The following is a 27883-nucleotide window of genomic DNA, read 5'->3' as shown; positions in this document are numbered from 1 at the left end:
CATAATGATAATGTGCTGCTGTCAACCTAAAGATAACTGGCCTGACCCTTTATGCAGATACCAACCATAATGATGAATGCAGGTCTTGACCTTTGAATTTCTGCTCTTCAATTCAGTATTTCTTGTATGTGTGCATTCAATAGGTTATTAACTCTGGAGTGAGCTATTCTCCTAGGTATGCTTCATTATAATTCCACTGAAGTTAATCTACAATAGTAGTAGTTTTGGCATGCAGAAGGACCTAAAGGTTTACTGTTCCACCATGCTGGACACCTACAGACACAGACAATTAACTCTGAGAATTTTGTCTTCCCCATTGCTTAGGTGTCATTTTCTCAGAGGGCTCAGATTAGCTGACCAGGTGTTTTGCAGCACTACATTTCAAAGACTGAGATTGAGCTTTCTCTGATTTAGAATAGGAATGTTCCTGAATGATAAGGAAAATAAATTTTGACCATCTGACACCATCTAAAAGGAAGGTATGAGGCTTATATGTGCCAAGCAGCTAAGAAACCTGCACACAAGATAAAGTTTTCCACTGTTCTGCTCTTAAGCACTCAAGCAACTGAATGAGCATTAGCCATAAACTCATTCAAGCACATAATATAGTTTAGTGCTCCAATGTCTAAGGTGTCACCTTGGTAAGAGTTATTGAACATGTGGTCTCAACAATTGCTCCATTAATTGTGAACAGCTAATATTGCTTCTCATTATCCTTCTGCAGCACAGTCATAACCAAATAAGGCAGGAGGAGAGACTTTAACAGACATGTGACTTCCAGTGTAGTATTTTGACACCAGAGCCAGTTAACACAGTTGCCTGTTCCAGAAATTGGATTTGTTCAGTCCATGTCCTTCAGATTCTTCTTTCTGAGGATAATTCTCCCTGATCCTCAGGAAACTTCAACAAGACAACAACAAACTGGAGCAAAAAAGCAAATCCCTTTTTATGCTGCCCATTCAAATAGGGCTTTCCCTCAAATAAGATATCTCAGAGCACCAGGCCAGGGGGAAGTATTTCAGTAACTGACTGTCAGAAGTGCACAAACTAAGTATACTAACAAGTATAATTTGTGAAGCAATTTTACATTGCAGTAGAGATGGTATTGTGAACTGCCCTTTGTCCTGAGTCTCACTGATTCCCACAACACTTTTACTCTATTAGTAAGTATAGAGTAGAAGTATAAATCTCTTCCAATGTAGCTTGGATTGACTGTCAAGACACCTTCTCTCCCATCTCCTGTATTAACATGTGGTGTGGTCAATATGCTGGAGTGAAGAGATGCCATCCAGAGAGGCCTTGACAAGCTTGAGAGGTGGGCCCATGCCAACTTCCTCAAGTTCAATAAGGCCAAGCAAGGCCAAGTGTAAGGTCCTGCACCGGGACTGGGGCAATTCCAAGCATAAATATAGGCTGGGAGGAGCCCTGGGAAGAAGGACTTGGGGGTACTGGCTGACAAGAAGCTTAACATGACCTGGCAATGCACATTTGTAGCCCAGAAAGCCAACTGTATTCTGGGCTGCATCAAAAGAAGCATGGCCAGCAGGTTGAGGGAAGTAATTCTCCCCCTCTGCTCTCATCAGATCTCACCTGGAGTACTGCCTTCAGCTCTGGGGCCCTCAGGGTAAGAAAGACATAGATCTGCTCAAGTGGGTCCAGAGAGTGCCACAAAGGGCAGGAGCACCTCACCTATGAAGACAGGCTGAGTGAGTTGGGGTTCTTCAGCCTGGAGAAGGCTCCAAGAAGACTTCACAGCAGCCTTCCGGTACCTAAACAGGGCCTACAAGAAAGCTGCAGAAGGACTTTTTACAAGAGCGTGTAGTGATAGGACAAGGGACGGGGTGGAAAGTGCTCAGTGTGAATTTCGGGATGAAGCCCGAATTTGTGGAACTAGCATCTAGTAAAAACATCAACCATCTGTAAATCACTGAAGAGAATGAACATCAGAAGGCAGCTGATGTGCCAACACTTCTACTTTTTATATCAAATATCTCTACTTTGCTCACACTTTGTCTTTCCATCACTTTCCTTGTTTTATTTTTCCCCATCTCTTATTATCAGTTACCAGCAGCTACATCATTGCAATAATCAGATTATCTCCTGGGCTAGTAACTGCTTCACTCTCTTTAGAGATTGAATAGAGAAATCATTACAAAAAAGACAAGACATTCTTCATTCCAGGATAGAGAAGAAAGAATAACAAGACAGATAGCTATAAGGGCCCCAAAGCAGGAATCAGGAAAAAATTAACTTGCAGCACATCACATGGCCAAGAACAGTATGTTCATTTTACCTCTGAAGCCTGAACAGGGATCATAAAGACTCAACTGTCAAGCAGGAAAATTACTGGTACTGTTTATGAAGACATGTATCTCTGGTCAAATGCCTACAGTCAATAATTGTCCTCACCTACCCAGGATGGACAGCAGTTGCTTTTGTTCATCTCTCCCCCTGTTCCCAGAACCTGAGGAAGTTCTTGATACAACTTTGAGAATATTTAGCTCTCTGTTGCCTTGGATTAGACAAACCACTTACCCAAACTAGTAACAACCTCACACACTTTCTCTGATGAGCTTAGACACCATGGCGACAGTAGAAATATTTAGGGTGGAAGACAGAGAAATTACTAAGTTATTTTGTTGAGAATCACTGAGGGGAAGAGTCCAGGATTTGATGCCATAGCCAGCTAAGAAGTTTGCAGGAAAATTAGCTGGCATAGTAAGAAAATTCAGGGGGCTTTACTTTGCAAACTTAACACAAAACCACACTCTCGTTCTCTCTTCAGATGGGACCAGGCTAAAGAACCAATTGATTGGCATTCCAGGCCTGCTGTGAAATGTTGTACCCATTTTTACAGGCCAGTAAGTTGAGATGCACAGAGTTAGTGTCAGTCAAAAGCACTCAAGAAAGTTTTATGGTCAAATCAGTAGCCAGAAATGCTTCTGCCTCTTTGAGCATATTTCACAATGTAAAGCCTGGTCTATTTATGTAGATGCAATTCTACCCAGCATCTTTTTCAGCTGCAATGCAGAAAAGCCTTTTCATTTTCAATTTACTCTATCAGGCAGGGTATGACCACAGTGGCATACAAGAGTAAAGGTAGGAAATGAAGCATGGCCTCTTGGGCCTTTGAATAATAGTTTTTTGATCCTTTTTTTTTCCCTGCTAATAATTATTCTCCCTGATCACAATAAAATGTAAAGAAAATAAACAGTATCATCATCACTGCTGTCTTTGTATCCTGATATGTGGCTTGGCTATGAAGTGCAATGGCTAAATTTAGTATTATTAAAATTAATAATGCTACACCTGTAGCACATCACAAACAACCTACAGAATCTAATTTTAAAAAGTAGGTTCCCATTGTGCAGCTCATGTTAGTTATTACTAGGAGTTATTTCCACCTACAGAAAATAACATCTCTCTTACATTAAGGTCTCTCACCACACAAGCAGAATTTGCTACCCTACAGGTGATTTGGGACCTCCCTTCCCTGGAATCAAGAGGCAATAATATCCATCCCAGGTATTTAATGTCAGCCTGCCTTTGATACCTCACAGATTTCTGTCTAGTAATTAAGGATGAGAGAAGCCAGTGTCCCTCACTGAACCCAGCTGTGCTGGAGAACTGGTTGAGGACTATTGTAAGGAAGAGGAATGAGGTATTCTCTCCACAGAGTGACTTGGCAAAAATAGTCTCCCAAACCAGCCAGTGAGCCCAGCTAAACAATAAGATGCTAAATTAAAGGGCAGCAAATAAAGGGAGAATAAGCAAAGGATTACTATTCATGGACTTGCCTACTCATCAAAGCATGGATGGAGGCAGTTATGCCAATATAAATATGTGCAGAATGTATGGTATGGTGTATCTAGATACCTCTCTTGCTTCACCCATACTAGGAGCTGCACTGTCACAACTATTTTGCATCAAAATATCACATTGCTGACAGAGAAAGAGCATAATAAATGCTGTGCAGCTGGAGCTAAATGTGGTATTTTTCTTCTGAAGTTCAGCTGCCCAATGATCTACCCTATGCCATCCACTCCTTTCAGAGTGGGTTTTTCCTTTTCATGTTGCTGTGTGACCATTGGCCAACTGGCAAAGGGAGGACAGAATTATCTGGAAATTTAAAATATTAAACCTGCAGTGGTTAGAAAGGATTTTTTTCTCCCACCAGAGATTAAAAAATAAAGTAACATGAAATGTGTTCAATCTGGCTGCCTCTGAATGCCAAAACAAATATGACAGCTCTTATTGCCTGGGAAAGGCTTAAAAAAACATTGATTTCTGTATTTCTATATTTCCATTTATCTTTTTTTATTATTAAGTCTTGATTCTTAAGGGAACAGGGTTGAGGGCATTTCACTCTGTCTGCCAAACTTTTTCAGCAGCTTTTGAACCTGTAACAAATTCCTGAAACAATTCCAAGCTCGTCTGATCAAGGGTTAAAGGGCTGAAGAAATTTATGTTCTCACAAACATTAGTTGCTCTCTACAACTGCCTGAGAGGAGGTTGTAGTGAGGTGGAGATCAGACTCTCTCTTCTCCCAAGAAACTAATGATAGGACAAGAGGAAATGGCCTCAAGTTGCACCAGGGTAGGTGTGGCCGTTTGACGCTGTGCCTTTAAGAAAGGGGCACACTGGCTAAATGTTTGTAAAATATTTTGGTTTTCTAAACGAATTTCATTGGTAGGATTGTGGGAGGAGAGATTGGACCCAGGGGAGTTGGGAACTTTCTCTCAGTCTTCCTTCCTTCGCTGTCCCTTTCGGCTGGATCTGCTTCTGGGATTCTGGCCAACTAAGATAAGATACTAACTCCCTGTGCAAGGCCTTTATTCTTTTCCTGCCCTGTTAACTGTCCTCGTCTCTTCTTCTACCTCTTTTGGGGGAGAAGGGAGGTAGGGGGTTGAAGGGGTCACAGGGGGAAGCCCCCTCTGTGGGGGGTCTGGTTTCTGGTTGAGTTCATTTGCTGTATATTCCTGTATATATTGTAAAATACCTGTATTTGTTGTGTTACATAGAATCTGTTTCCTTGTACAATATACTCTCATTTCTCCGACTGGGTTTAGCCGTGGTCTCTTTCTCAGTGGGGGAGGGAAAGCAGAGCCTTTCCTTTCGAACCACCACACACTCTTTTTTATTGGCGCCCAACGTGGGGCCAGGCAATTAAGTAATTAAGTTGGTTTATTGCTTGTCTCAGCCGGAGAAACAAAATGAAGGTGCTCTGGGTTTTAGAACGTTTATTCTTCTCGGTCTGTGGCATGTTGGTCTACCGGTACTGCATCGGGTTGATGTTAGACCAGATAGGTAAATATTTAATGCGTAAAATCTATTTGTGGTTTATGCATAGGATCCAGCTGCTGTATAAACACTGTTTGGGTTTTTTTCGGCTCACTAATTACGGCAATAGAACGTCTTCCACTTTGCCGATCGAGATAAGGGAGTTTAACACTTCAGGAGGTCAAAGAGTAACTTTAAGTGCTGGCTGGGATCTTAAGGTGATTTATTTGACGGGTGTAATCCTGCTGTTGCTGATAATTATTGTGTGTCTGCTGTGGGCTCTATATATAGAGAAAAAGGTTTCTCGACCATGCTTTGTGATTAAGCAAAAATCTAGGAAGCGTAGGCGTTCCTCTAAATCTGCTCCAGAGTCCTCGAGTGACGAGGAAGGGGCTGCGTCAGTTAGAAAAATAGCAAAACCTATTGGCAAAGCAGCCTTAAATGCTCCACTCTATGACTTTGGCAAGCAGCCAGGGGCGGCTCCCATTCCCAAGATGGCGACCGGTAGTGAGGCGAGGTCATTTCCGTCCACCATGACAGGACCGGAAGGGGCCCCCACGGCGGCTGATTTAGATCAGGACCTGTCAGCTTCTATCAGGATGGCTGTAAATTCAAACACAGCTCCAGTTAAACAAGTAGCAGTCTTAAAGACCAGAGGTGGAAAGGCCAAAGCTGATCCAGGAGCTAGTGGAGCTAATGGAGGAGAAGAGCAGGAGACTGATCCCGGTGAGGGAACCTCTGCTAGACAGGATGATCCTGGTGAGGGAACCTCTGCTAGGAAAGTGCCTGCTGAAGATGAGGAGAAGATTTGTCTTAGAGATATAGCTGAGTTATTGAGATCATCACAGGATGGAGATGCAGCTAAGACAGCAGCTGGCAGTGGCGCTTTTCAGCTTAAAGAGGTCCTTAGGAGAGTGACAGCAGGATTATGGGGACAAAACGTTCAGGAAGATGTGATAGATGAAGAGGAGGATGACCTGCAGAGCTGCTCATCACCAAGGGAGGAGATTCGCAATGTCCGCAAAGATTACCTCAGAGCAGATAAGGAACCCATCCTATCTTGGCTTGCTAGGTGTTATGATACAGGTGCTCCAGCTCTAATAGTTGGAGACAAGTCAGCAGCCCAGCTAGGAACTCTCTCAAAGGATAATGGAATAGATAGACATCTAGCCAGGATTCTCGGTAAGGTTAATCTGTGGATACGCCTTTTAATGGCGGTTTCCCTGAGATACCCTTCCCGAGATGATCTTCCATGGAATCCTAAGCCCTGGACTACCATAGATGAGGGAATTAAGCGTCTGAGAGAGTTTGCCATTAGAGAGATACTCTATGGTGACCATGATACTCTGAACCCTGATGACATTCCTGTGGCAGCTGGTCTTGCTAAAAAGCTTATCAAGCTTGCTCCTTCCAATTATGCAAACATTCTGGCAAGTAGAATTGTGGCAAGAAATTATGGTGGAGATCCTCCTACGGTTGGCCAATTCACTGATCAACTAAGACAATTGGATGATAGCATGACACGTGTTTCTTTGGTTTCAGCCATTAAAGCTCTGTCTAGTGAGATAAAGGATTGCATGAGAGAGCTGAAGGATGAAATCAAAGATTCCATATGCCAATTGGCACAAAGAGATGATTCCAATTCTTCCTCCAGGTGGGTGCAGGTTTCAGCTGTGAGGAATAGACATCCTCCAAGGAGGTCATTCCAAAACAGGCCAAACCAAAACAGACCACCAAGGCAATCACGTAGGACCATTTGGATAACTCTACGTGATCAGTTTGGTGAGAACATGAACAGGTGGGATGGTCAACCAACTTCTAATCTTTTCAGGAGACTGAGGGAACTGCAAAGTGGCAGAACCCGAGGTAGCAATACCAGAAGGGTAGCTGTTACTTCCACAGTTCCCCAGGACAACAATGACAGCTCCAACAGTGACTCCAGTTCTAACACTGCACAGTGTGCTCGTTGCACCTGTGGAAATGTTCCCCATAATTAGGGGTGCCCTGCCTCCCGCCAGGGGGAGGAGAGGGATAATGGAGATAACAGAATCTATTGGGATGTGTACATCCAGTGGCCTGGCACTTCACACTTTCAGAAGTACAGGGCCTTGGTTGACACAGGAGCTCAGTGCACCATATTGCCATCAAATTATCAGGGATCAGAGTCTATAACTATTCTGGGAGTCACTGGTGGATCTCAAGAGTTAAGTAAGGTAGAGGTTAATATAAGTCTAACTGGTAAACAATGGAAAAAGCATACAGTTGTGACCGGACCTGATGCACCTTGTATTTTGGGAATTGATTTTCTGAGAGAAGGGCGTTTCAAGGACCCTAAGGGTTACAAATGGGCTTTTGGAGTAGCTTCTGTAGAAATTGATGGACAAAAGCTGAAGCTGTCTGCTAGACCTGAACTCTCTGATGAATCTGCAGTTGTGGGACAACACAAGATTCAGGACATTAAATTGCCGGTTGCTTCTCAGACTGTGCATCACAGACAATACAGAACCAACCGTGACTCTTTGTTGCCCATTCAGAATCTGATTCGTCAGCTGGAGAGTCAGAAAGTCATCAGCAAAACTCATTCACCTTTCAACAGTCCAGTGTGGCCTGTGCGAAAGCCGAATGGAGACTGGCGTCTGACAGTGGACTACCGAGCCCTGAATGAAGTAACTCCGCCTATGAGTGCAGCAGTACCAGACATGATGGAACTCCAGTATGAGCTGGAATCCAAAGAGGCCAAATGGTATGCTACCATAGACATTGCTAATGCATTCTTCTCTATTCCCATAGCAGAGGAATGCAGGCCTCAGTTTGCTTTCACCTGGAGAGGAATCCAGTACACTTTCAACAGACTGCCAATGGGCTGGATCCACAGCTCCAGCATCTGTCATGCAGTAATCCATGATGCTCTGGAGGAAGGTGGTGCTCCAGAACACATCCAGTTCATCGATGATATCATCGTCTGGGGTAAAACTGCTGAGGAAGTCTTCGAGAAAGGTAACAAAATCATGGACATTCTCCTGAATGCAGGTTTTGCCATCAAGAGAGACAAGGTGAAAGGTCCTACCACAGAGATCCAGTTTCTGGGAGTGCAGTGGCAGGATGGACGCCGACACATTCCAGTGGATGTGGTAAACAGAGTCTCTACCATGGCAAATCCCACCAACAAGCAAGAAACTCTACGTTTCTTGGGGATAGTGGGATTTTGGAGACTACACATTCCTGGATACAGTCAGATTGTGAAACCTCTGTATGATGTGACTCGAAAGAGGAACAGTTTCCACTGGGGACCTGAACAACAAGCAGCCTTTGACCAGATAAAGCAAGAAGTGGTACAAGCAGTGGGACTGGGACCTGTCCGAGATGGTCCAGACATTAAGAACATTTTGTACACAGCTGCAGGTGACAATGGTCCAACCTGGTGCTTGTGGCAAAAAGCTCCAGGTGAGACACGTGGACGACCTCTTGGTTTCTGGAGTCGAGGTTACAGAGGTTCAGAGGCAAATTACACTCCAACAGAGAAAGAGATTCTAGCTGCCTATGAAGGAGTGAAAGCAGCTTCTGAAGTGATTGGAACTGAATCACAACTTCTCCTAGCTCCCAGATTGCCAGTTTTGAATTGGATGTTCAAAGGCAAGGGTTCCACACCACATCATGCTACAGATTCCACCTGGTCTAAGTGGATGGCTCTGATAACACAGAGAGCTCGAATGGGAAATCTTGAAAGACCTGGTCTGGTGGAGGTGATCTCGAGTTGGCCTGAAGGTACCAACTGTGCTAAACCTCCAGAGGAGAGAGTAACTCGTGCTGAGGAAGCTCCTCCTTACAATGACCTTTCTGATGATGACAAGAAGTATGCTTTGTTCACAGATGGTTCCTGTCGTCTCGTCGGGAACAAGCGAAGGTGGAAGTCTGCCGTGTGGAGTCCAATACGCCGAGTTGCAGAGGCGAAGGATGGAGAAGGAGAATCCAGTCAGTTTGCAGAGGTAAAAGCTGTCCAGCTAGCTCTCGACGTAGCTGAACGTGAGAGATGGCCAAAGCTTTATCTCTACACCGACTCATGGATGGTAGCCAATGCTCTATGGGGTTGGCTAAAGAACTGGAAGAAGAATGGTTGGCAGAGGAAAGGAAAACCCATCTGGGCAGCCGACCTGTGGCAAAACATTGCTGATCGAATCGAGAGAATTCCAGTGAAAGTGAGACACATTGATGCTCACATTCCTAAGAGCAAAGCTACTGAGGAACAGCAGCACAACCATCAGGCAGATCTAGCTGCAAGAGTTTCTCAAGTAGACAAGGACTCTGAACTTGATCTCGACTGGAAACACCGAGGTGAGATATTCTTAGCTCGGTGGGCTCACGATTCGTCAGGACATCAAGGCAGAGATGCAACATACCAATGGGCTCGTGACAGATCCATAGACATTTCCATGGATGCCATCACACAAGTCATCCATGACTGTGACATTTGTGCTGCTATTAAGCAGGCAAAGAGAATTAAGCCCTTGTGGTATGGTGACAGATGGTCCAAATACAGGTATGGTGAAGCTTGGCAGATTGACTACATCACTCTACCACGTTCTCGTTCTGGTAAGCAGTACGTGCTTACTATGGTAGAGGCAAACACTGGATGGCTGGAAACTTATGCAGTTCCACATGCAACTGCACGCAACACCATTCTGGGTCTGGAGAGACAGATCCTGTGGAGACACGGAACTCCAGAGAGGATTGAGTCAGACAACGGAACTCACTTCAAGAACAACCTTGTAAAGAGCTGGGCAAAAGAGCACGGTATTGAGTGGATTTTCCACATTCCTTACTATGCACCAGCTGCAGGGAAGATTGAACGCTACAACGGTTTGTTGAAGACCACTCTCAAAGCCATGGGAGGTGGATCTTTGAAAAACTGGGAGAAACATTTAGCACAAGCAACCTGGCTGGTGAACAGTAGAGGTTCAGTGAACCGAGCTGGACCTGCACATTCTGATCTGCTACAGAAAGTAGAAGGTGATAGAGTTCCTGTTGTTAGGGAAAAGAATCTGTTAGGTAAAACTGTTTGGGTATTTTCGCCCTCAGGAGAGGCTAAACCTGTCCGAGGGGTGGTTTCAGCAGAAGGTCCGGGTCACACTTATTGGGTAATGCAGGAGAATGGTCAAATTCAGTGTATTCCACAAAGAAATTTAACTTTAGCTGAAAGAGTTTAATTTCAGACTGTCGTACAGCTACAACGCGCCCAAAGGAAGAATCCCTGAGGAATCTACAGTGCACGAACCCTGAGAGCCCTGAGTCAACTGAGAGTCCCTGTGTTCCTGTTTGCCTTTTCTTCACTTCATCTGTGGAGAGACAAGCTGGTTTCCATTTTCTTATTTCCTGACTTGTTTGGACTTCTGAATCATCTACATCTGAGTGTAGCCGGAACGGACTATGAACTTTACTCACAAACTGTAAATATTGTTTCCGATTGGATGGACAGTGCGAACGACCAATGAAATTGTTTAGAAGGGGTGGATTGTGGCCGTTTGACGCTGTGCCTTTAAGAAAGGGGCACACTGGCTAAATGTTTGTAAAATATTTTGGTTTTCTAAACGAATTTCATTGGTAGGATTGTGGGAGGAGAGATTGGACCCAGGGGAGTTGGGAACTTTCTCTCAGTCTTCCTTCCTTCGCTGTCCCTTTCGGCTGGATCTGCTTCTGGGATTCTGGCCAACTAAGATAAGATACTAACTCCCTGTGCAAGGCCTTTATTCTTTTCCTGCCCTGTTAACTGTCCTCGTCTCTTCTTCTACCTCTTTTGGGGGAGAAGGGAGGTAGGGGGTTGAAGGGGTCACAGGGGGAAGCCCCCTCTGTGGGGGGTCTGGTTTCTGGTTGAGTTCATTTGCTGTATATTCCTGTATATATTGTAAAATACCTGTATTTGTTGTGTTACATAGAATCTGTTTCCTTGTACAATATACTCTCATTTCTCCGACTGGGTTTAGCCGTGGTCTCTTTCTCAGTGGGGGAGGGAAAGCAGAGCCTTTCCTTTCGAACCACCACAGTAGGTTTAGGCTGGATATTAGGAAAAATTTCCCTAATGAAAGAGAGGTCAGGCATTGGAATGGGCTGACAAGGGAAGTGTTCATGAAATGTGTGGACATGGCACTTTGGGACATGGTTTAATGGCCGTGGTGGTGTTGGGCTGGTGGTTGGACTTGAAGATCTCAGAGGTCTTTTCCAACCTTAATGATTCTGCCAAACTTTGTTAAAATCAGGGATCAAAATTAGGATCTCTGTGTTTGGAAAGCCTGAAGCAAAAGCTCAAGCTATCTAGTATGTTTGCTGTGGCCAGGTGATCAGCACATGCATCTCCAAATTTACCACTGTACTTGCCTTTCACAGTCATGGGTCCTGTGGTGGCACATGGGCACAGGGACAGGTGCACAGGAGAAGATACAGGAATGCCAGACCCAGCTACCAAGGTTGCTTTAGTTCTGCTGCTTGTGAAGTAATTTCACTTGTTTTCTGCTGTCACTTCTTGCCTGGCACTCTTCCTTTCCTAGAGTAAAGCACATAATTCACTGTCAATCATTCTCATTGCAATAGGGCTGTTCTAGTTTGTGGTAAAGACCAGGAAAAGAGATGTCTCAAGGAAATATGAGCTCCAAATGAACAAATTAGGCCAAATTAATGAGAATGGATTCATCTGTTGAACTCTTCTTGACAGGACAGACTTGCTCCTCTCCCTTTTAAAATTTCCTTTTCTCCTTCCTCTTACCTCTTTTGACTAACCCTTGAGAGACCCCTTTTGTTTTTTTCCCCCTCATAGCTGCCTTGGGAATTAACTCTCACCCCAGGACTACTGCTCGCTCTCTATTGCCTCCTCTGCCATCCCATTATAGGGAAGATCTAGAGAAGCAAAGACAGTTATTTTGCCAATTTCCCATTGGACATGGCTTTGCAACCATGAAATATTGTTTTAATGAAGTTCAAGAGGGGAAACTGTTGGCACCAAAAATGAATACATACTTTTAATGGAATCCTTTTTCTTAAAGGCAATACAGAGGGGAATTTCTGGAAGAGAATTGATTACTCCTGGGACAAAGGGAGGTAAATTGACTTCAGATTTTAGTATCTTAGAAGTAGCCCATATCTGTTCCTTAGCTCCATATACATACATGTACAAATATCCTTTTTGCTTTCTTTTCTTCTTGTTCTTTTCCTTGCACATACCTGAGTTTAAATATAGCCTTTTTTTTTTCCCCCCAAAGGGTAATCCCTATCAATCAGGGCTGCTTTTATTTCCTTACAAGATTGTAAACTACGGTTCACCAACTGATGCTTGATAAATGAGTTTTAAATCACATACACCTGCTAGCAAACTTGACCAAAAGACTTAGTTTACTGGTTTTAACAAATAATGCTGGTTTAATTATCTGTATTTTACATAAGGATCATCCATCACTGAAACATTTACACATTGCTTATTTAATTTTCTGGGAGACTTCAAGTTGAAACCATAGAAACTGAAATCATTCTTGTTTTGGAAAAAAAAAAAAAGGAAAGGATAATAGCAGTTTCTTTTTTTTTCAATGAAAAAAAAAAATACATTGAAAACTTTCTGTCAGCATCTGGTGCAGCACCTGACTTGAGGCATTTTGCCTGATTCAATGAATACCACTTATAGGGTAGGCCCTGAAAGGAAAGGCTCCCTTCAGCATGATATGGAAAAGGAAGTGGGAAAGAGAAACCAAATCATCACAGAATGTTTTGGGTTGGAAAGGAACTTTAAAGGTCATCTTGTCCAAGCCTCCTGAAGCGAGTGGGGATGTTTTTAACTAGATTAGGTTGTCAGAGCCAGGTCCAACCTGGTCTTGAATGCTTCCAGAGCTTGTAACCACCTCTTTGGGCAATTTGGGTGAATGTTTGCCACCCACACTGAAAAAAAATTCTACCTTCCCTTGATTTAAAACCATTACCCCTTGTTCTGTCACAACAGGTCCTGCCAGAAAGATTGTCCCCATCTTTCTAATAGGCCCTCTGTAAGTATTGAAAGGTTGCAAAAAGGTCTCCCTAAAACCTCTTCTCCAGGCTGACCAAACCAAACACTCTCAATCTTTCTTAACAGGAGAGGTGTTCCATCCCTCTGATCATCCTTGTAGCCCTCCACTGGACCCTCTCCAACAGGTGCTTATCTTTCTTGTACTGAAGACTCCAGAGCTGCACAGCGCTCTCCAGGTGGAGTCTTGTAAGAGCTTGAGTAGGGCAGGAGAATCACTTCCCTTGTCCTGCTGGCATCACTTCTGATGTAGCTGAGAGTAAGATTTACTTGAGAGAGCTGCAAGCGCACATTGCTGGCTCATGCCCAGCTTTTTTATCTACTCGTACCCCCGAGCCCTTCTTGGCAAGGCAAGTCCCAATGCCTTCATTCCCCAGCCACAGAGGCAACGCGCTATTTACACCAGAGGAGTGAAGGTGGGAAGGCAAAACTCCGGTGCTCTCCTTTTTCCGCAGCCAGCTCGAAAAGGTTTGACCACGAAGCCGACAGACACGATAAACTATCGGTCTGTACCTTGTGCCAGAAAAAGCCGCGATCGCCTCACCCACAGGACCCGGCAGGGTTCCGCCTCCCTCCGCCACTACAACTCCCGACAGCCCGCGGCGCAGGGCCCGCGGCAGCCGCCTGCCGGAGCCGCGGACACGACCCTTCCTTAACTTTTGCTACCTACGCTACCCCAAAGCCTGAGAAAGGGGAAATCGCAGGACCTGCTGCCCATCCTTCGCGGCTGGAGGAGCTGGCGGGACGGTGCCTCGCTCGTCGGGAGGCGCGGCGGCGGGCAGCCCGGGGTGTTGGAGGGCCTTCCTCAGGCGGCGGCGCGGCCATCGCGCCTCCCTCTCGCCAAGATGGCGGCGCCGCTGGCGGTAAATTCGGGTAAGAGGAACGTGAGCGCCGGGCCCTGGCTCTGCGTTCGTCGTGGCGACCCCTCCGCGCCCCCGGCCTTCGCCTTGCCGGGCGGTCTGGGTGCGGTGGCCCCGCGTCCCTTCTCAAAGCCTGTGGAGCTGGGGACGGCAGCCCTGCGAAGGCTGGGCGGGAGGAGTCGGCGCGGCCCGAGGAGGCGGCGGGCAGGGCTGCGGGGCGCCAGGTTATGGGGGCCGCCGTGGTGCTGGCAGGCGGTGGGGAGAGCGACCTCCATGTGGGTCTCCTCCCGTCCGGTGGTACTCGGGGCGCTCAGGCCGCGGGAAGGTGCCTGGCAGGGTGATGGAGCTCCGCGGTCAGGGATGCTACCATGCCTGGCTGGACCTGCCATGGAGCACATGGAGCTGGTGAAATGAGGTAGCAAAGGCCACTTTTGGTTCGAGAGGACTGTGGATACTTAGTGTCTGTGTGATTAAGCATCGCTTCTGAATTGCACTCATCTCTTAATGCTGTGTGCAATAAAAGGCAAGGAAGAAGTAAGTCCTGAATTTTGTGCCAGGCTGCACAGGGATTCTGGAAAGTTGAGCTGATTCCCTTTGCATTGGATGTTGGAGGCAACAAAGCTCCCATCCCTTTTTAGTCTTCCTTTTTAAAGACTGAATAAGATCAATTCTTTCAGCCTCTCCTCGTTCATCTTATTCTCCTGCTCCCTATTTCCTTGTCTTGCTCTGTCAAAACTGAACACAGTTTTTGCTGATGTTGAGCTTCTTCAGGTTAATAAAGGGAGAATGGAGACCCTGTGAGAAGCAACGGACTAGAATATGGGCATGGGCAGAAGTCCTGCACCTGGGGTGGTATATGGCACAGAATCACAGAATTTCAGGGGCTGGAAGGGACCTTGAAAGATTATCCAGTCCAACCCCCTAACAGAGCAGGATCACCTACACCAGATCACAGAGGAACGCATCCAGGCGAGTTTTGAATACCTCCAGAGAGGGAGACTCCACAACCTCCCTGGGCAGCCTATTCCAGTGCTCTGTCACCCTTGCTGTGAAAATTTTCCCCCTCATATTTACATGAAACTTCTTGTGCCTCAACATCCACCCATTGCCCCTTGTTCTGTCATTAGGCACCACCAAGAAGAGCCTGCTCCATATGTCATAGTGTCTAGTTAATAAGATCAGAAGTTCCATTTCTGTGTTGAGTGAGGAGTAAAGTTTACAGAGAAGATACATTGATCTAGCTGAATTAATTACATCCCTGGACCTTCACAAAAAAAGTGTTAACTTTGAAATTGACTTTGTTATGTGAAAATTATAAATGTAAGGGAAGAAGGAATTTTATCCCTGAAAAATGAAACGAAAGTGAAAGCAGATGTGGCACTAGAACTAATGAAGATTTTGCTCTGTGTTCTGTTTTATTGGTTGTGGGAACAGACATAGTTGTCTTTTTTATTCTGGAATCTGTCCAGAGAAGGGCACCAAAGTTGGTGAGGAGTTTGGAGCACAGCCCTGTGAGGAGAGGCTGAGGGAGCTGGAGTTGCTTAGCCTGGAGAAGAGGAGGCTCAGGGGAGACCTTCTTGCTGTCTTCAACTACCTGAAGGGAAGTTGTAGCCAGGTGGGAGTTGGTCTCCCAGACAACCAGCACCAGAACAAGAGGACACAGTCTCAAGCTGCACCGGGGGGGGTTAGGCTGGATGTTAGGAAGAAGTTCTTCTCGGAAAGAGAGATTGGCCATTGGAATGTGCTGCCCAGGGAGGTGGTGGAGTCACTATCACTGGAGGTGTTTAGGAAGAGACTGGATGGGGCACTCGGTGCCATGGTTTAGTTGATTAGATGATGTTGGATGATAGGTTGGACTTGATGATCTCAAAGGTCTTTTCCAACCTGGTTTATTCTAATCTATTCTATTCTGTAGCAGGGTTAAGTCTGTAACTTTGCAAAAAGATCAGGCATAAGCATCAACTAATGTTGTTGCCAAAAGAAGCAACTGACTCTGTTCTTCCTTCTTGTCCCTGCTAGGATGGCTAGCTTTTCTAAAACTAATAATGATAGAAACGGCATAAATGGGAACAAGTCAGAATGGTCATTAAAGTCCCAACCCATTTTCTATCCCAGCTGGTTATTCCATTCTCTGTGGTATTCCATCTTTGTGCTAACTTGTGTTGCCACAGAGCGAACTGAGCTGTAGAACAGGAGGAGGACATGAATCTGTTTGAGAGGGTCCAGAGGAGGGCCACAAAGATGGTCAGAGAGCTGGAGCACCTCTTTTAAGAAGACAAGCTGGGAGAGTTGGGGCTGTTCAGCCTGGAGGAGGCTCTGGGGAGACCTTATAGCAGCCTTACCGTACCTGAAGGGGGTCTGCAGGAAGGCTGGAGGGACTATTTATGTGTGATGTGGTGATGGGACATGGGGTAATGGTTTTAATCTAGAGCAGGGTAGTTTTAGGTTGGATATTAGGAAGAAATTCTTTACTGTGAGGGTGGTGAGATACAGGAATGGGTTGCCCAGAGAAGTTGTGGATGCCTCATTCCTGGAAAGTGTTTTAAGACCAGCCTCGGTGAGACTTTGAACAACGTGATCTAGTGGGGGGATCTCCCTGTCTGTGGTAGGGAAGTTGGAACTGGATGATCTTTAAGGCCCCTTCCAACTCAAGGCTTTCTGTGATTCTCTTCTATCATTCTATGTCATTCTGGGGAAAATAAATACTTTTTTTTTAAAATTGGCTTTCAGTCAGGAAAGTTAGAGCCTTAGTTTGATTTCATGTCTTACAGTGCACGTGTTTTGGCTCCTGGAAGGCAATTATGTTGTAGGGACAGGAGCAAGCAGATGGGCCAGGATAATAGTTGAACAGCTTTTGGCAAGGGCTGTGGATTGCTCCTAGTTTTTATAGGACTTGGTAAATTTAAGAGTGAAAAGACTGTTTCAAGTGGAAGTAAATCCCTGAACTCATATGGGACAGCCAGTTACAGTCTGGAGTGTGAAGTTATTTGTCCAGTAATAGTAGCTGTTTTAAGTGAATTTGTCTAGGCAGGGGCAACATTGTATGATTAAAAAACTGGTGCTTAAAAAGGACAGAGGATTTGTCCTTCTTTAGAGGCTGTCATCTCAGATGTAGCTCTGCTGCCACCATAAATACATCATAAACTATGATAGTTTTTGCTAGAGCTGAATTTGGGATGAGAGGGTTTTGGTTTGGTTTTGTGCTTGTTTTATATGGCTTCTTCTTTTGTAACAGAATAAAAGTGATGAAGTTTTACTAGTGGTTTGCTGCTTCCAAGACACTTTAGGTAGTGATGACTGAATCATAGAATCAGTAAGGTTGGAAAAGACCTCAGAGATCAAGTCCAACCTATCACCCAACACCTCATGACTTAACTAAACCATGGCTCCATGTGCCATGTCCAGTCCTCTTTTGAACACCTCCAGGGACGGTGACTCCACCACCTCCCTGGGCAGCACATTCCAATGGCCAGTAACTCTTTCTGGGAAGAACTTTGTCCTCACCTCAAGCCTAAACTTCCCCTGGAGCAGCTTGAGACTGTGTCCACTTGTTCTGGTGCTGGGTGCCTGGCAGAAGAGACCAACCCCCACCTGGCTACAACCTCTCTTCAGGTAGCTGTAGAGAGCAATAAGGTCTCCCCTCAGCCTCCTCTTCTCCAGGTTAAACAACCCCAGCTCCCTCAGCCTCTCCTCATAGGGCTTGTGCTTGAGACCTCTCCCCAGCCTCGTTGCCCTTCTCTGGACACATTGCAAGTGTCTCAATATCCTTCTTAAATGGAGGGGCCCAGAACTGGACACAGTACTCAAGGTGTGGCATAACCAGTGCTGAGTGCAGGGGCAGAATGACTTCCCTGCTCCTGCTGGCCACACTGTTTCTGATGCAGGCTGAAACCAGCGGTCTTGCTCTGAGACCTGCTTCTGTTTCCATGCTCACTCAATGTACTTTAAATTGGCTTACACTGCCTCAGCATTCAGGGCATTCATGGAACATTTTGCATTAATTTGGGGTGGTGTCTCAATTGTATGAAAAAGAGGGGCATCTTCACATCAGAGTATCTCCCACTTGTTGCTTAACATAAGCAGGTTAAGGCTAAGGTGAGGTTTGGATATGGTTGGTTTTGGTGCACCTAGTCAGGTTTACCTTTAGTGTTAGAGCTGGTCAGAATAAGCTATGTGCAGATAAAATACTGCTTCTGTACTTGGTTTTATTCCATGGTGTTACCCTGAACTTTAAAGGGGAGGAAAAACCCCAATCTTAAGCCACTTCCAAGTGGAATGCTGGTATTTTTTGTATATGGGCCACTCTGCAAGGCATAGTTCTGTTTTATCAACTCCAGAAACAAAGCCAATGTCAGAGGTTTCTGCTGTTCATGACCCACTTTCAGTTGTTATCATTGCCCTCTCAGTTGTTTTTATGATTAATGTGGCCACTTTATGACCTGTGTTAATGAAATACTGTGATTTTTACAAACAAGATTGGAAGAACTCTTTAGAAGGACATTGAGACTCTTGAGTGTGTCCAGAGAAGGGCAACGAGGCTGGGGAGAGGCCTTGAGCAGAAGCCCTACGAGGTGAGGCTGAGGGAGCTGGGATTGTTTAGCCTGGAGAAGAGGAGGCTCAGGGGAAGCCCTTATTGCTCTCTGCAACTACCTGAAGGGTGATTGTAGCCAGGAGGGGGTTGGTCTCTTCTCCCAGGCAACCAGCACCAGAACAAGAGGACACAGTCTCAAGCTGTGCCATGGGAAGTTTAGTCTCGAGGTGAGGACAAAGTTCTTCGCAGAGAGAGTTGTTAGCCATTGGAATGTGCTGCCCAGGGAGGTGGTGGAGTCCCCGTCCCTGGAGGTGTTCAAGAGGGGATTGGATGTGGCACTTGGTGCCACGGTTTAGTTAGTCATGAGGTGTTTGGCGACAGGTTGGACTTGATGATCTTTGAGGTCTTTTCCAACCTTACTGATTCTATGAAAATGTTGGTTGTTTTTTTTCCCCCTTCTTTTCAGTTGGATCACTTGACAAACATGACTTAGTGTTTCAGAATTAATGTAGCAGGCATGTTTATTCCTCTGAATGATGGAAGGCAGCAAACTCTTAAGCTTTTCCACTAGAAAAAATGTAAGAACTATTGCTGGCTTACATCTCTTTGGGTCAAAATCACAGAATCACCAAGGTTGGAAGAGACCTCAAAGATCATCAAGTCCAACCTGTCAGCACAGACCTCATGACTAAACCATGGCACCCAGTGCCACGTCCAATCCCCTCTTGAACACCTCCAGGGATGATCAGGGAGCATCTCAGCAAATGCTGAGAACCCCATAACATGACTTGCACTCAGGCAGTAATTATGTGGTAGCTTGCAGGCTAACACCACAATTGGTAATAAATTTGTCTGGTATGTTTGAAGCAACTTGTGGTTTGTAGAATCTGAAACGCCCACAAACACAAATGAAATCTACCAAGGGAAGCATTTTGGTACTTCTGTTAAGGTGAGTTTGTCTACTTCTAGTAAAGGAAGTTCATAAGTTCTTGTGCAGAATGTTAGCAGCAAATGTGTCTTAGGAGTCAAAGGTATTTGTGTTTATCTGGTAAGTGAAAATGTGAAAGAAAATGTCCTTATGCTTATGAATTTTGCTTCTTATGTAATACTGCCTTTAGTCTTTCATTTTGGGTTTCTAATTCACTCTATACAGACTGATGCAATCATGTGACAATTTCTGACAGCACTACTGTTCATTTTCACTCCTTCATGTGTTGGGTATTTTTGGTTTGGATGCTTCTGTCAGAAGTGGCAAACAGGAAGCCTGCCATGCCAAGTTACATTCTGATTTGAGGTCTGCTGTCCAGTTCTTGGGTATCCTTTAATCTTACTAAAGAGGATGCAATTTCTTAGGCATCTAAGGATGAGAAATTACAGAGCTTTTATAAAATATTTTTATGAGATGACTTCAGGACCAGAACTTGGCTGCATACATCATCTTTTGTGCTTCTCTAGCTCCCTGATTGCAGTTAGGTTTTTATATAAGACCATTGTTATCACTTGTGGTGCCTTTACCAAGGAAAACATGATTGGCTTGATGGACATCAGGGTCTGTACTGTCAAGCTGAGGCTAACAATAAGTTCAAGAGGTCTGCTTACTGATTATAGTGTGGAAATAATGTGTTTTCTTTCTTTCTCCATAAGCATTTTATTTCTTCTTCTTTTAGCTGCCAGCTTGTGGGGTCCATACAAGGACATATGGCAGACTGTAGTGAATGCCATTTGGAAAAGGCAACCTGAAGCTATTCATCGCCTCGACCAGGTTTTGAAGAAACACAAATCTGACTTCATTTCTCTCTTCAGAAATCCGGTACTGAGCTACTGCTTTCTTGTGGGATGACTTAGAGACTCTCTCTTGTATTGTATTATCATTTAGGCCCTGACCATTCTTTTCATTCTGTGTTCTTACAGAATGTAACAAAAATAGGCACTCTCACTCTACTGTCAGTAGAGTGTGTGTCTTGTGCAGGATGAATTGTATCTACAATCATATTTGCTCATTATTTGAATGCTATTTCGCAAGGATTGGTGTAAGTACCTGATGATCCATCAGTCAAGCATTTACTTTTCCCCCCCCACTGCTCTTCTGTGGCTGAAATAAAGCTCAAAACTACTTTGTTGGGTTTTGATCCGTGCTCATGCTTTGGTTCATGAACACAGAGCACATGAATTCGCAAAACACAGGATGTGGGTTGTGAGGAACGGGAGATGATGTGTTAAAAATCACTGCTTCTTGGCTAATGGATCACAAGGTAGCAACTAGAAATATCACAGTATCACTAAGGTTGGAAGAGACCTCAAAGATCATCAAGTCCAACCTGTCACCACAGACCTCATGACTAGACCATGGCACCAGGTGCCACGTCCAGTCCCCTCTTGAACACCTCCGAGGACGGTGACTCCACCACCTCCCTGGGCAGCCCATTCCAATGACAAATGACTCTCTCCGTGAAGAACTTCCTCCTCACCTCCAGCCTAAACCTCACCTGGTGCAGCTTGAGACTGTGTCCCCTTGTTCTGGTGCTGGTTGCTAGAGAGAAGAGACCAACCCCTTCCTGGCTACAACCACCCTTCAGGTAGTTGTAGAGAGCAATGAGGTCACCCCTGAGCCTCCTCTTCTCCAGGCTAAACAATCCCAGCTCCCTCAGCCTCTCCTCACAGGGCTTGTGCTCAAGGCCTCTCCCCAGCCTTGTTGCCCTTCTCTGGACACGTTCAAGTGTCTCGATGTCCTTCTTAAACTGAGTGGCCCAGAACTGGACACAGTACTCAAGGTGTGGCCTAACCAATGCAGAGTACAGGGGCACAATGACTTCCCTGCTCCTCCTGGCCACACTATTCCTAATGCAGGCCAGGATGCCCTTGGCCTTCTCAGCCACCTGGGCACAAGATATGTCTCTTTTTTCCAGTGGTGTTCCTTCAGAGATAGTATATGGCTTTTTAAACTTGCAGGTCAGACAATTTGACAGTTACATTTGACAGTGTCTTTTCGTGCCTGAGTTTAATAGGAAAGAAAAAAAAGATACAGAAAATCATGTGCTGGAGTAATGCAGCAGTTCTTTAATAACAGGTCCCAAGTATCTCATTGATCAGACACCAATCCCTGCTGAGAATTGTACCCAAATTTACTTTTGATCCCCGTTATTTGGAATCAACTGAATGTCAGCATTGACTGTGTAAGAAGATTTCCGGTGCATTGCCACAAGGAGACTGTTGCTGTGCAAGGCTGAAGCATTTTTAGAATGCCTTTACTATCTCTGCATTTAAAACCACTGCCTTTGTTTTCATGATGACAACCTGACCTGCCAGAGCTGTATTTGTGAGCAAGCATTACTGTGTAAAGCTTTATGCAGCAGTTGATTTTGTTGTTTTGAGTAACTTCCGATGCTTGTTTGTCTTGCAGCCAAAGAATGTTCAGCAGCATGAGAAAATTCAGAAAGCAAGTACAGAAGGGGTTGCTATCCAGGGTCAGCAGGGAACTAGGCTTTTGCCAGAACAACTCATCAGAGAAGCCTTTATCCTCAGTGACCTCTTTGATATTGGAGAGTTGGCAGCTGTTGAGCTCCTTCTAGCTGGTGAGAAGGGGAAATATTTAAGAGCTGGAGAAATGCAACTTAAATAGGGCCTTCTCGTTTCAGTGTGTGCTTAGCATGAATGCATGATTCAATCAAGGCCTTGGCTTCCTAATATAGCATGTTCTTAAAAAGAAATCTGCTGTCACTGTAATGTAATACAATAACAATGCTCTGAACCTTACTGTTCATATTTTATGCAGCTATTGCAAAAGGGGGAATAATTTGAGGGGTTTTGTAATGTACTTTATCCCTGAATAGTTTAAAAATAGTTAATTGAGATGGTGGTGTTTTTTTCCATAAAGCAGTGTGAGAGATACTGGTTCTTCAAGTTATTTAGTAGTTAGGCATTGATACTTAACACTGTTTGGATTAAACTACATGATTATGATTAGTAAGAAAGGTATTCTGGAAAGTGGCACATGCTTTGCATGTAGAAAATTGATTTCAGAGTTATTAAAACATAATTGGTAATTGTTACTGTTCATTATTAGCTTAAACAAAATACCATGAAGTAGCTTGCAAATTTATCATCTTTGGAAAGCCACCTTCCAAGTCAACCTCTCTTTCTATTTTGAACGTGGATTTTCAGTGTAAATTCAGACAGAAAACTTCATTTTGAACGAGGAAAAGGTAATTTGCTGATAATCAGGCTGAATTGATTGTTAAAATGGGTAGGTACCCATTTAAATGAGGGCATTTATGGACTTGCACTTCTATTTATTTTAATATTTTATTTTTTTTTAGTATTTTAATAGCTGAGTATCAGTTTTGATAATAACACCCAAAAGATCTGTGATTTCTTTTAAGTGCCCAAAACAAATCCAAGTGACAATGAATGACAATGATTACTGTGAATGCTACACGTGTACAGCAATTAGAAAGACAAAGATACAGAGCTGTGGTCAAAATCTGTACATCCAACTTCCTGGGACTAAATGAAAATGTATTCAATAGGAGGACACCAGCAACCTCATTTTCCTGGCCTTACAAGGGGTCTAGTGGCTGTTCTGTTGTACTGGGATGGAAAAAGATGCATTGCCAATTCACTGCGAACCCTCATCCAGTCACGCCAAGGCAAGACGTGGACATTTGAACTCAGGTCTGTATTAGTGTGATGAACTGGCCAAAGCTTTTAGCTCTGAGTGCTTTTAGGACTGATTAGACTCCAGGGAGTATAAATAGTATCCAATTTGTTTCCTTCTCATAACTTGATGATCTCAAATACCGTCTTGTCTAACCCCTCTTGAGTCAGCAGGGACACCTTTAACTACATCAGGCTGCCCAGGGCCACGTGGAGTCTGATCCTGAATGTCTCCAGTGATGGGGCTTCAACCACACTCCTGGGCAGCCTGATTCCAGTATTTCACCACTCATTGTAAAGAACTTCCTCATGTCCAACCTAAATGTACCCTGCTCTGCTTCCAAACTATTGCCCCTTGTCCTGTTGCTACAAGCCCTTCTAAGCAGTCCCTCCTTAGCCTTCCTGTAGGTCCCCTTGAGATGCGGAAATGCAGCTCTAAGGTCTCCCCAGAGCCTTCTCTTCTCCAGGCTGAACAGCCCTTGAAGTGACATAACTTGCCACCTGTGATCCCTACGTATTCTCATGTTCCACGTTCTTGAACCCAGAACTGCTAAAGGCTTTGTACCCATGGAGCATTAAGCTTTGAGAGGGCACTGCTTGCAGCTTGGTAGTGCACATTTAGTTATCTTATGTATCCCAATGCAGTTGTAGGTTTTCAAACAAATAAAGCACATAACATTCGGTAGGATTCGTTATTTGAGACTTCCTCTGTGGCTGGTATGATTAATTGTTATATGTATTTCCATTATAGCCAAGAGTTAATGACCATGACAACACGATTCACAGATGACCTAATGGAGCAGGGTTTGACTCAGAAGATCCTCACCCTTGTGTCTCAGATTGATTTGAACAATGAATTTGACAAACTCCAGAGGGAGCGAGGACTGGGCAGTGAGAAGCATCGCAAAGAGGTAAATATCAGCTGGGGGTGAATATTCTGAATGAATTACTTCCCAGGTGATTGGAACAGAGTTAGGCCTCCAAGAGATACAGAGTGAGATCTCATTTCTTTTTTTTTTTTAAATTTTCTAGTTTCTCTTCTCTACATTTGCAAGCTGTCCTTAGCTGAAGGATCATACTAACTACTCTCCAGCTTGTGCTAGGCCAGTGCGGGATCCTGTGTTTCTCTTTTGCTGTTGCTCCCTGATGCTGGAGCACACTTGGTTGAATAGAATAGAATAAACCAGGTTGGAAGAGACCTTCAAGATCATCGTGTCCAACCTATCATCCAACACCACCTAATCAACTAAACTATGCAACCAAGCACCCTATCAAGTCTCCTCCTGAACACCTCCAGTGATGGTGACTCCACCACCTCCTCAGGCAGCCCATTCCAAATATTTTGTCTAGGAGAAGCAGCTTCTAATTTTAAATGTCTTTCATATTTCTCAGTGTCTTAAAGGTTAGATATTAGTATGGTCAGCTGAGAGTATCTCTTTCAGGGCAAGGGGAAGACTATGACCATAACTGGATATAACTGCCAGTGCCAGAGATGGGAACTGTGAATTGTCTGTGATACATTTACAGCTACAAAGGTTCTGTGTAGATTCATGATCTTGACAGATATGCTGGCTTGCATGTAGTCGTATTCCAGGTTATCTACTCACACCTCATGTGTAATACATAGGAATAGGAATGTATTTAACAAGCAAAAGTGTGCCTGTTGTTTAGCAGTTAAAAAATGCAACATTTTCTGCAGCTGCTGTCTTAGAGAATTTGTTGTTTAACCTAGTCATACTCATGGACTGATAAGGACAAATGGAGTATGTTGTTAGAGTATTTATATTCACTGTTTTTTGTTTGATCCTTTCTTTAAAAGGTTTCTGACCTCATTAAAGAATGCAGACAGTCCTTGGCTGAAAGTTTGTTTGCCTGGACCTGCCAGTCACCACTGAGCAAGGATGACACTATAATCCTCATAAGTTACCTGGAGAAAGTGACAGTGGAAGCTGATGGCTCATTGGATGGTGTGAACTTGTCCCTTCTCATGGCTCTCCTTTACTGCTTCGATGTTAGCTTTCTGGAACAAGGTGCAGAGGATCGTGAAGGTAATGCTGTCAGCTTTCCCAGAGAGGCTGTGTTCTGCAGATGGAGAAATAAAACATGAGCCAGCAATGTGTACTTGCAGCCCAGGCTAATTGTATCCTGGACTGCAGCAAAGGAAGTGTGACCAGGAGGAGTGAGGTGATTCTGCCCCTCCGCTCTGCTCTGGTGAGACCCTGCCTGTAGTACTGCATAAAATTCTTGGGCCCCCAACACAAGAAGAGCATCCACTGTTGGAGCAGGTCCAGAGGAGGCCACAAAGATGATCAGAGGGTTGGAGCACATCCTCTGAGGGAACAGGGTTTGAGAGTTGGGGCTGTTCAGACTGGGGAAGAAAAGGCTCAAGGGAGACTTTGTCTTCCAGTAGCTGAAGGGGGCCTACAAGAAAGGTGGGGCAGGACATGTAAAAGGGCTTGTGGTGATAGGATGAGTGGGAATGGGTTGAAGCTTGAGGAGGGCACATTTAGGCTGGAGATTAGGAATAAATTCTTTGCAGTGAGGGTGGTGAGACACTGGAACAGGTTGCCCAGGGAAGCTGTGGATGCCTCCTCCCTGGAGGTGTTCAAGGCCAGGTTGGACAGGGCCCTGGGCAGCCTGGTCTAGTGGAAGGTGTCCCTGCCCATGGCGTGGCAGTTGGAACTAGATGATCTTTAACAGCCCTTCCAACTGAAACCATTCTGTGATTTAACCAGTTTTGTTGTTGATCAGTAACAAATTGGTAGCATTTTGCATCTTTGTTGTCACGTTCATTTCCAGTGAGGTGTTTTTGGTTTCTCTTGCAGATTTGCTGCACCGCCTGCCTCTGCTAGCTGAAAGGCAATACATAGCAACCATACACACTCGGCTTCAGGAGTCCCAGCCTTGGAAACTGCCAGGCCTGCAAGCTACTGTTAGGCTAGCCTGGGCACTGGCATTACGAGGAATATCTCAGTTGTCTGATGTGACAGGTAAATTCCCTTAAGGTGCAGTTGCTGCACATGGCTATTTAGAGCTTGGCTGTGGTGTAAGTCAAAGTATCTGTTACCTTTTGGAAGTACTGCTATTGACCTTTATGAGAAAATTACCATCAAGGCTCCTTTGAAGCTCTCTCAGTCTGTGAGTTTGGTTGTTGAGAATTGAACTGCTCTGAAATGCACACAGGCTTAGAAATAATTGGTTGTCAGACAGTTCTATTGCATAGTGTGTCATTGGAGTGGAAGAGATTTTAATGTACTGAAAAATGTGGAAGATTGCATTTGAGCATCTTTAGTGTCATCTTGAACACTTCAGAACAGATTCAGGCTTTTACACCTGCAAATGAGGAGGGACTTTTTACAAAGGCTTGTTTGTGATAGGATGAGAGGGAATGGATTTAAGCTTGAGGAGGGTGGATTTAGACTGGATATTAGGACAAAGTTCTTTGCAGTGAGGGCGGTGAGACACTGGAACAGGTTACTCAGGGGGGTTGTGGATGCCTCTTCCCTGTAAGTGTTGGATGAGGTCTTGATCAGCCTGGTCCAGTGGGAAGTGTCTCTGCCCATGTTGAGGGGGTTGGAACTAGATGTTCTTTAGGGTCACTTCTGACTCAAACCCTTCTATGGTTCTATACCTGTTAAATCTCAGTATCTTGAGAGGACAGATCTATTTTAATTTCACAAGCTTTCCAGGCTCCCTACTAGGTCAGAATTGAGTCTGCTTGAAAATATGAAGGTGGCAGGCTCTTTCTGGTGTTGCCCAGTAATAGGACAAGGAACAATGGGTACAAGCTGGAACACTGGAGATTCCATCTCAACATGAGGAGAAACTTCATGACTGTGAGGGTGATGGAGCATTGGAACAGGCTGCCCAGAGAGATTGTGGAGTCTCCTTCTCTGGAGACTTTCAAAACCTGCCTGGATGTGTTCCTGTGTGGCCTGCCCTAGGTGATCCTGCCTGCAGGGAGTTGAACTAAATGATCTCTAGAGGTCCCTTCCAACCCCTAACATTCTGTGATCATCACCCAACATGAACTTGTCTTTTCCAGTGTAGAGTTTTTCTGTACAGCAGAAAAGCCAGACGTGGTAGAAGCTTGTTGATTTACGAGTCAGCCAGGTATTCTGAAGTATATTTTGTTTGGTAACAGATAATTGCAGTTTATTCATTTTCCATCCTGTGATTTTTATTGCCTAGCTCTTGCAGAATTCACTGAGGCTGATGAAGCAATGGCAGAGCTAGCAGTTGCTGATAATGTCTTCCTGTTCCTGACTGAATCTGTTGTGGGGTCTGAAAACTTCTACCAGGAAGAATTCTACATTCGTAAGATTCATAACCTTGTCACAGAGTTCCTCACTCTCATGCCAATGAAAGTAAGTTTTCTGTCGTGTGAACAGTGCTTCTCAAAGTAACAAATCCAGCAGACCTCAGTGGGTTGTGATCCATGGTGCAGAGTCCAGTTGCTAGTGGTGGTCTTCAACCACCTGGATGAGGGGTAGAGTGTACCCTCGGCAAGTTTACTGATGATAC

General features: G+C 44.7%; 1 protein-coding gene across 1 annotated transcript in view; it reads left to right on the top strand.

Moving 5' to 3' along the window:
• Positions 1–14081: 14081 nt before the first annotated feature.
• Positions 14082–27883, top strand: part of NUP205 (nucleoporin 205) — a 53579-nt gene continuing 39777 nt past the window's right edge. The window contains exons 1-8 of the mRNA XM_054167725.1: positions 14082–14188; positions 20374–20516; positions 22107–22278; positions 23233–23377; positions 24111–24270; positions 25179–25407; positions 26185–26349; positions 27551–27726. Of these exons, the coding sequence (XP_054023700.1) occupies positions 14161–14188; positions 20374–20516; positions 22107–22278; positions 23233–23377; positions 24111–24270; positions 25179–25407; positions 26185–26349; positions 27551–27726 (1218 nt within the window). The 5' untranslated portion in view covers positions 14082–14160. The remainder of the gene's footprint in view (positions 14189–20373; positions 20517–22106; positions 22279–23232; positions 23378–24110; positions 24271–25178; positions 25408–26184; positions 26350–27550; positions 27727–27883) is intronic.

Source organism: Dryobates pubescens, chromosome 15, assembly GCF_014839835.1.
Source record: "Dryobates pubescens isolate bDryPub1 chromosome 15, bDryPub1.pri, whole genome shotgun sequence".
Classification (NCBI taxonomy): domain Eukaryota; kingdom Metazoa; phylum Chordata; class Aves; order Piciformes; family Picidae; genus Dryobates; species Dryobates pubescens.
This window is presented reverse-complemented; position numbering and strand designations above follow the sequence as displayed.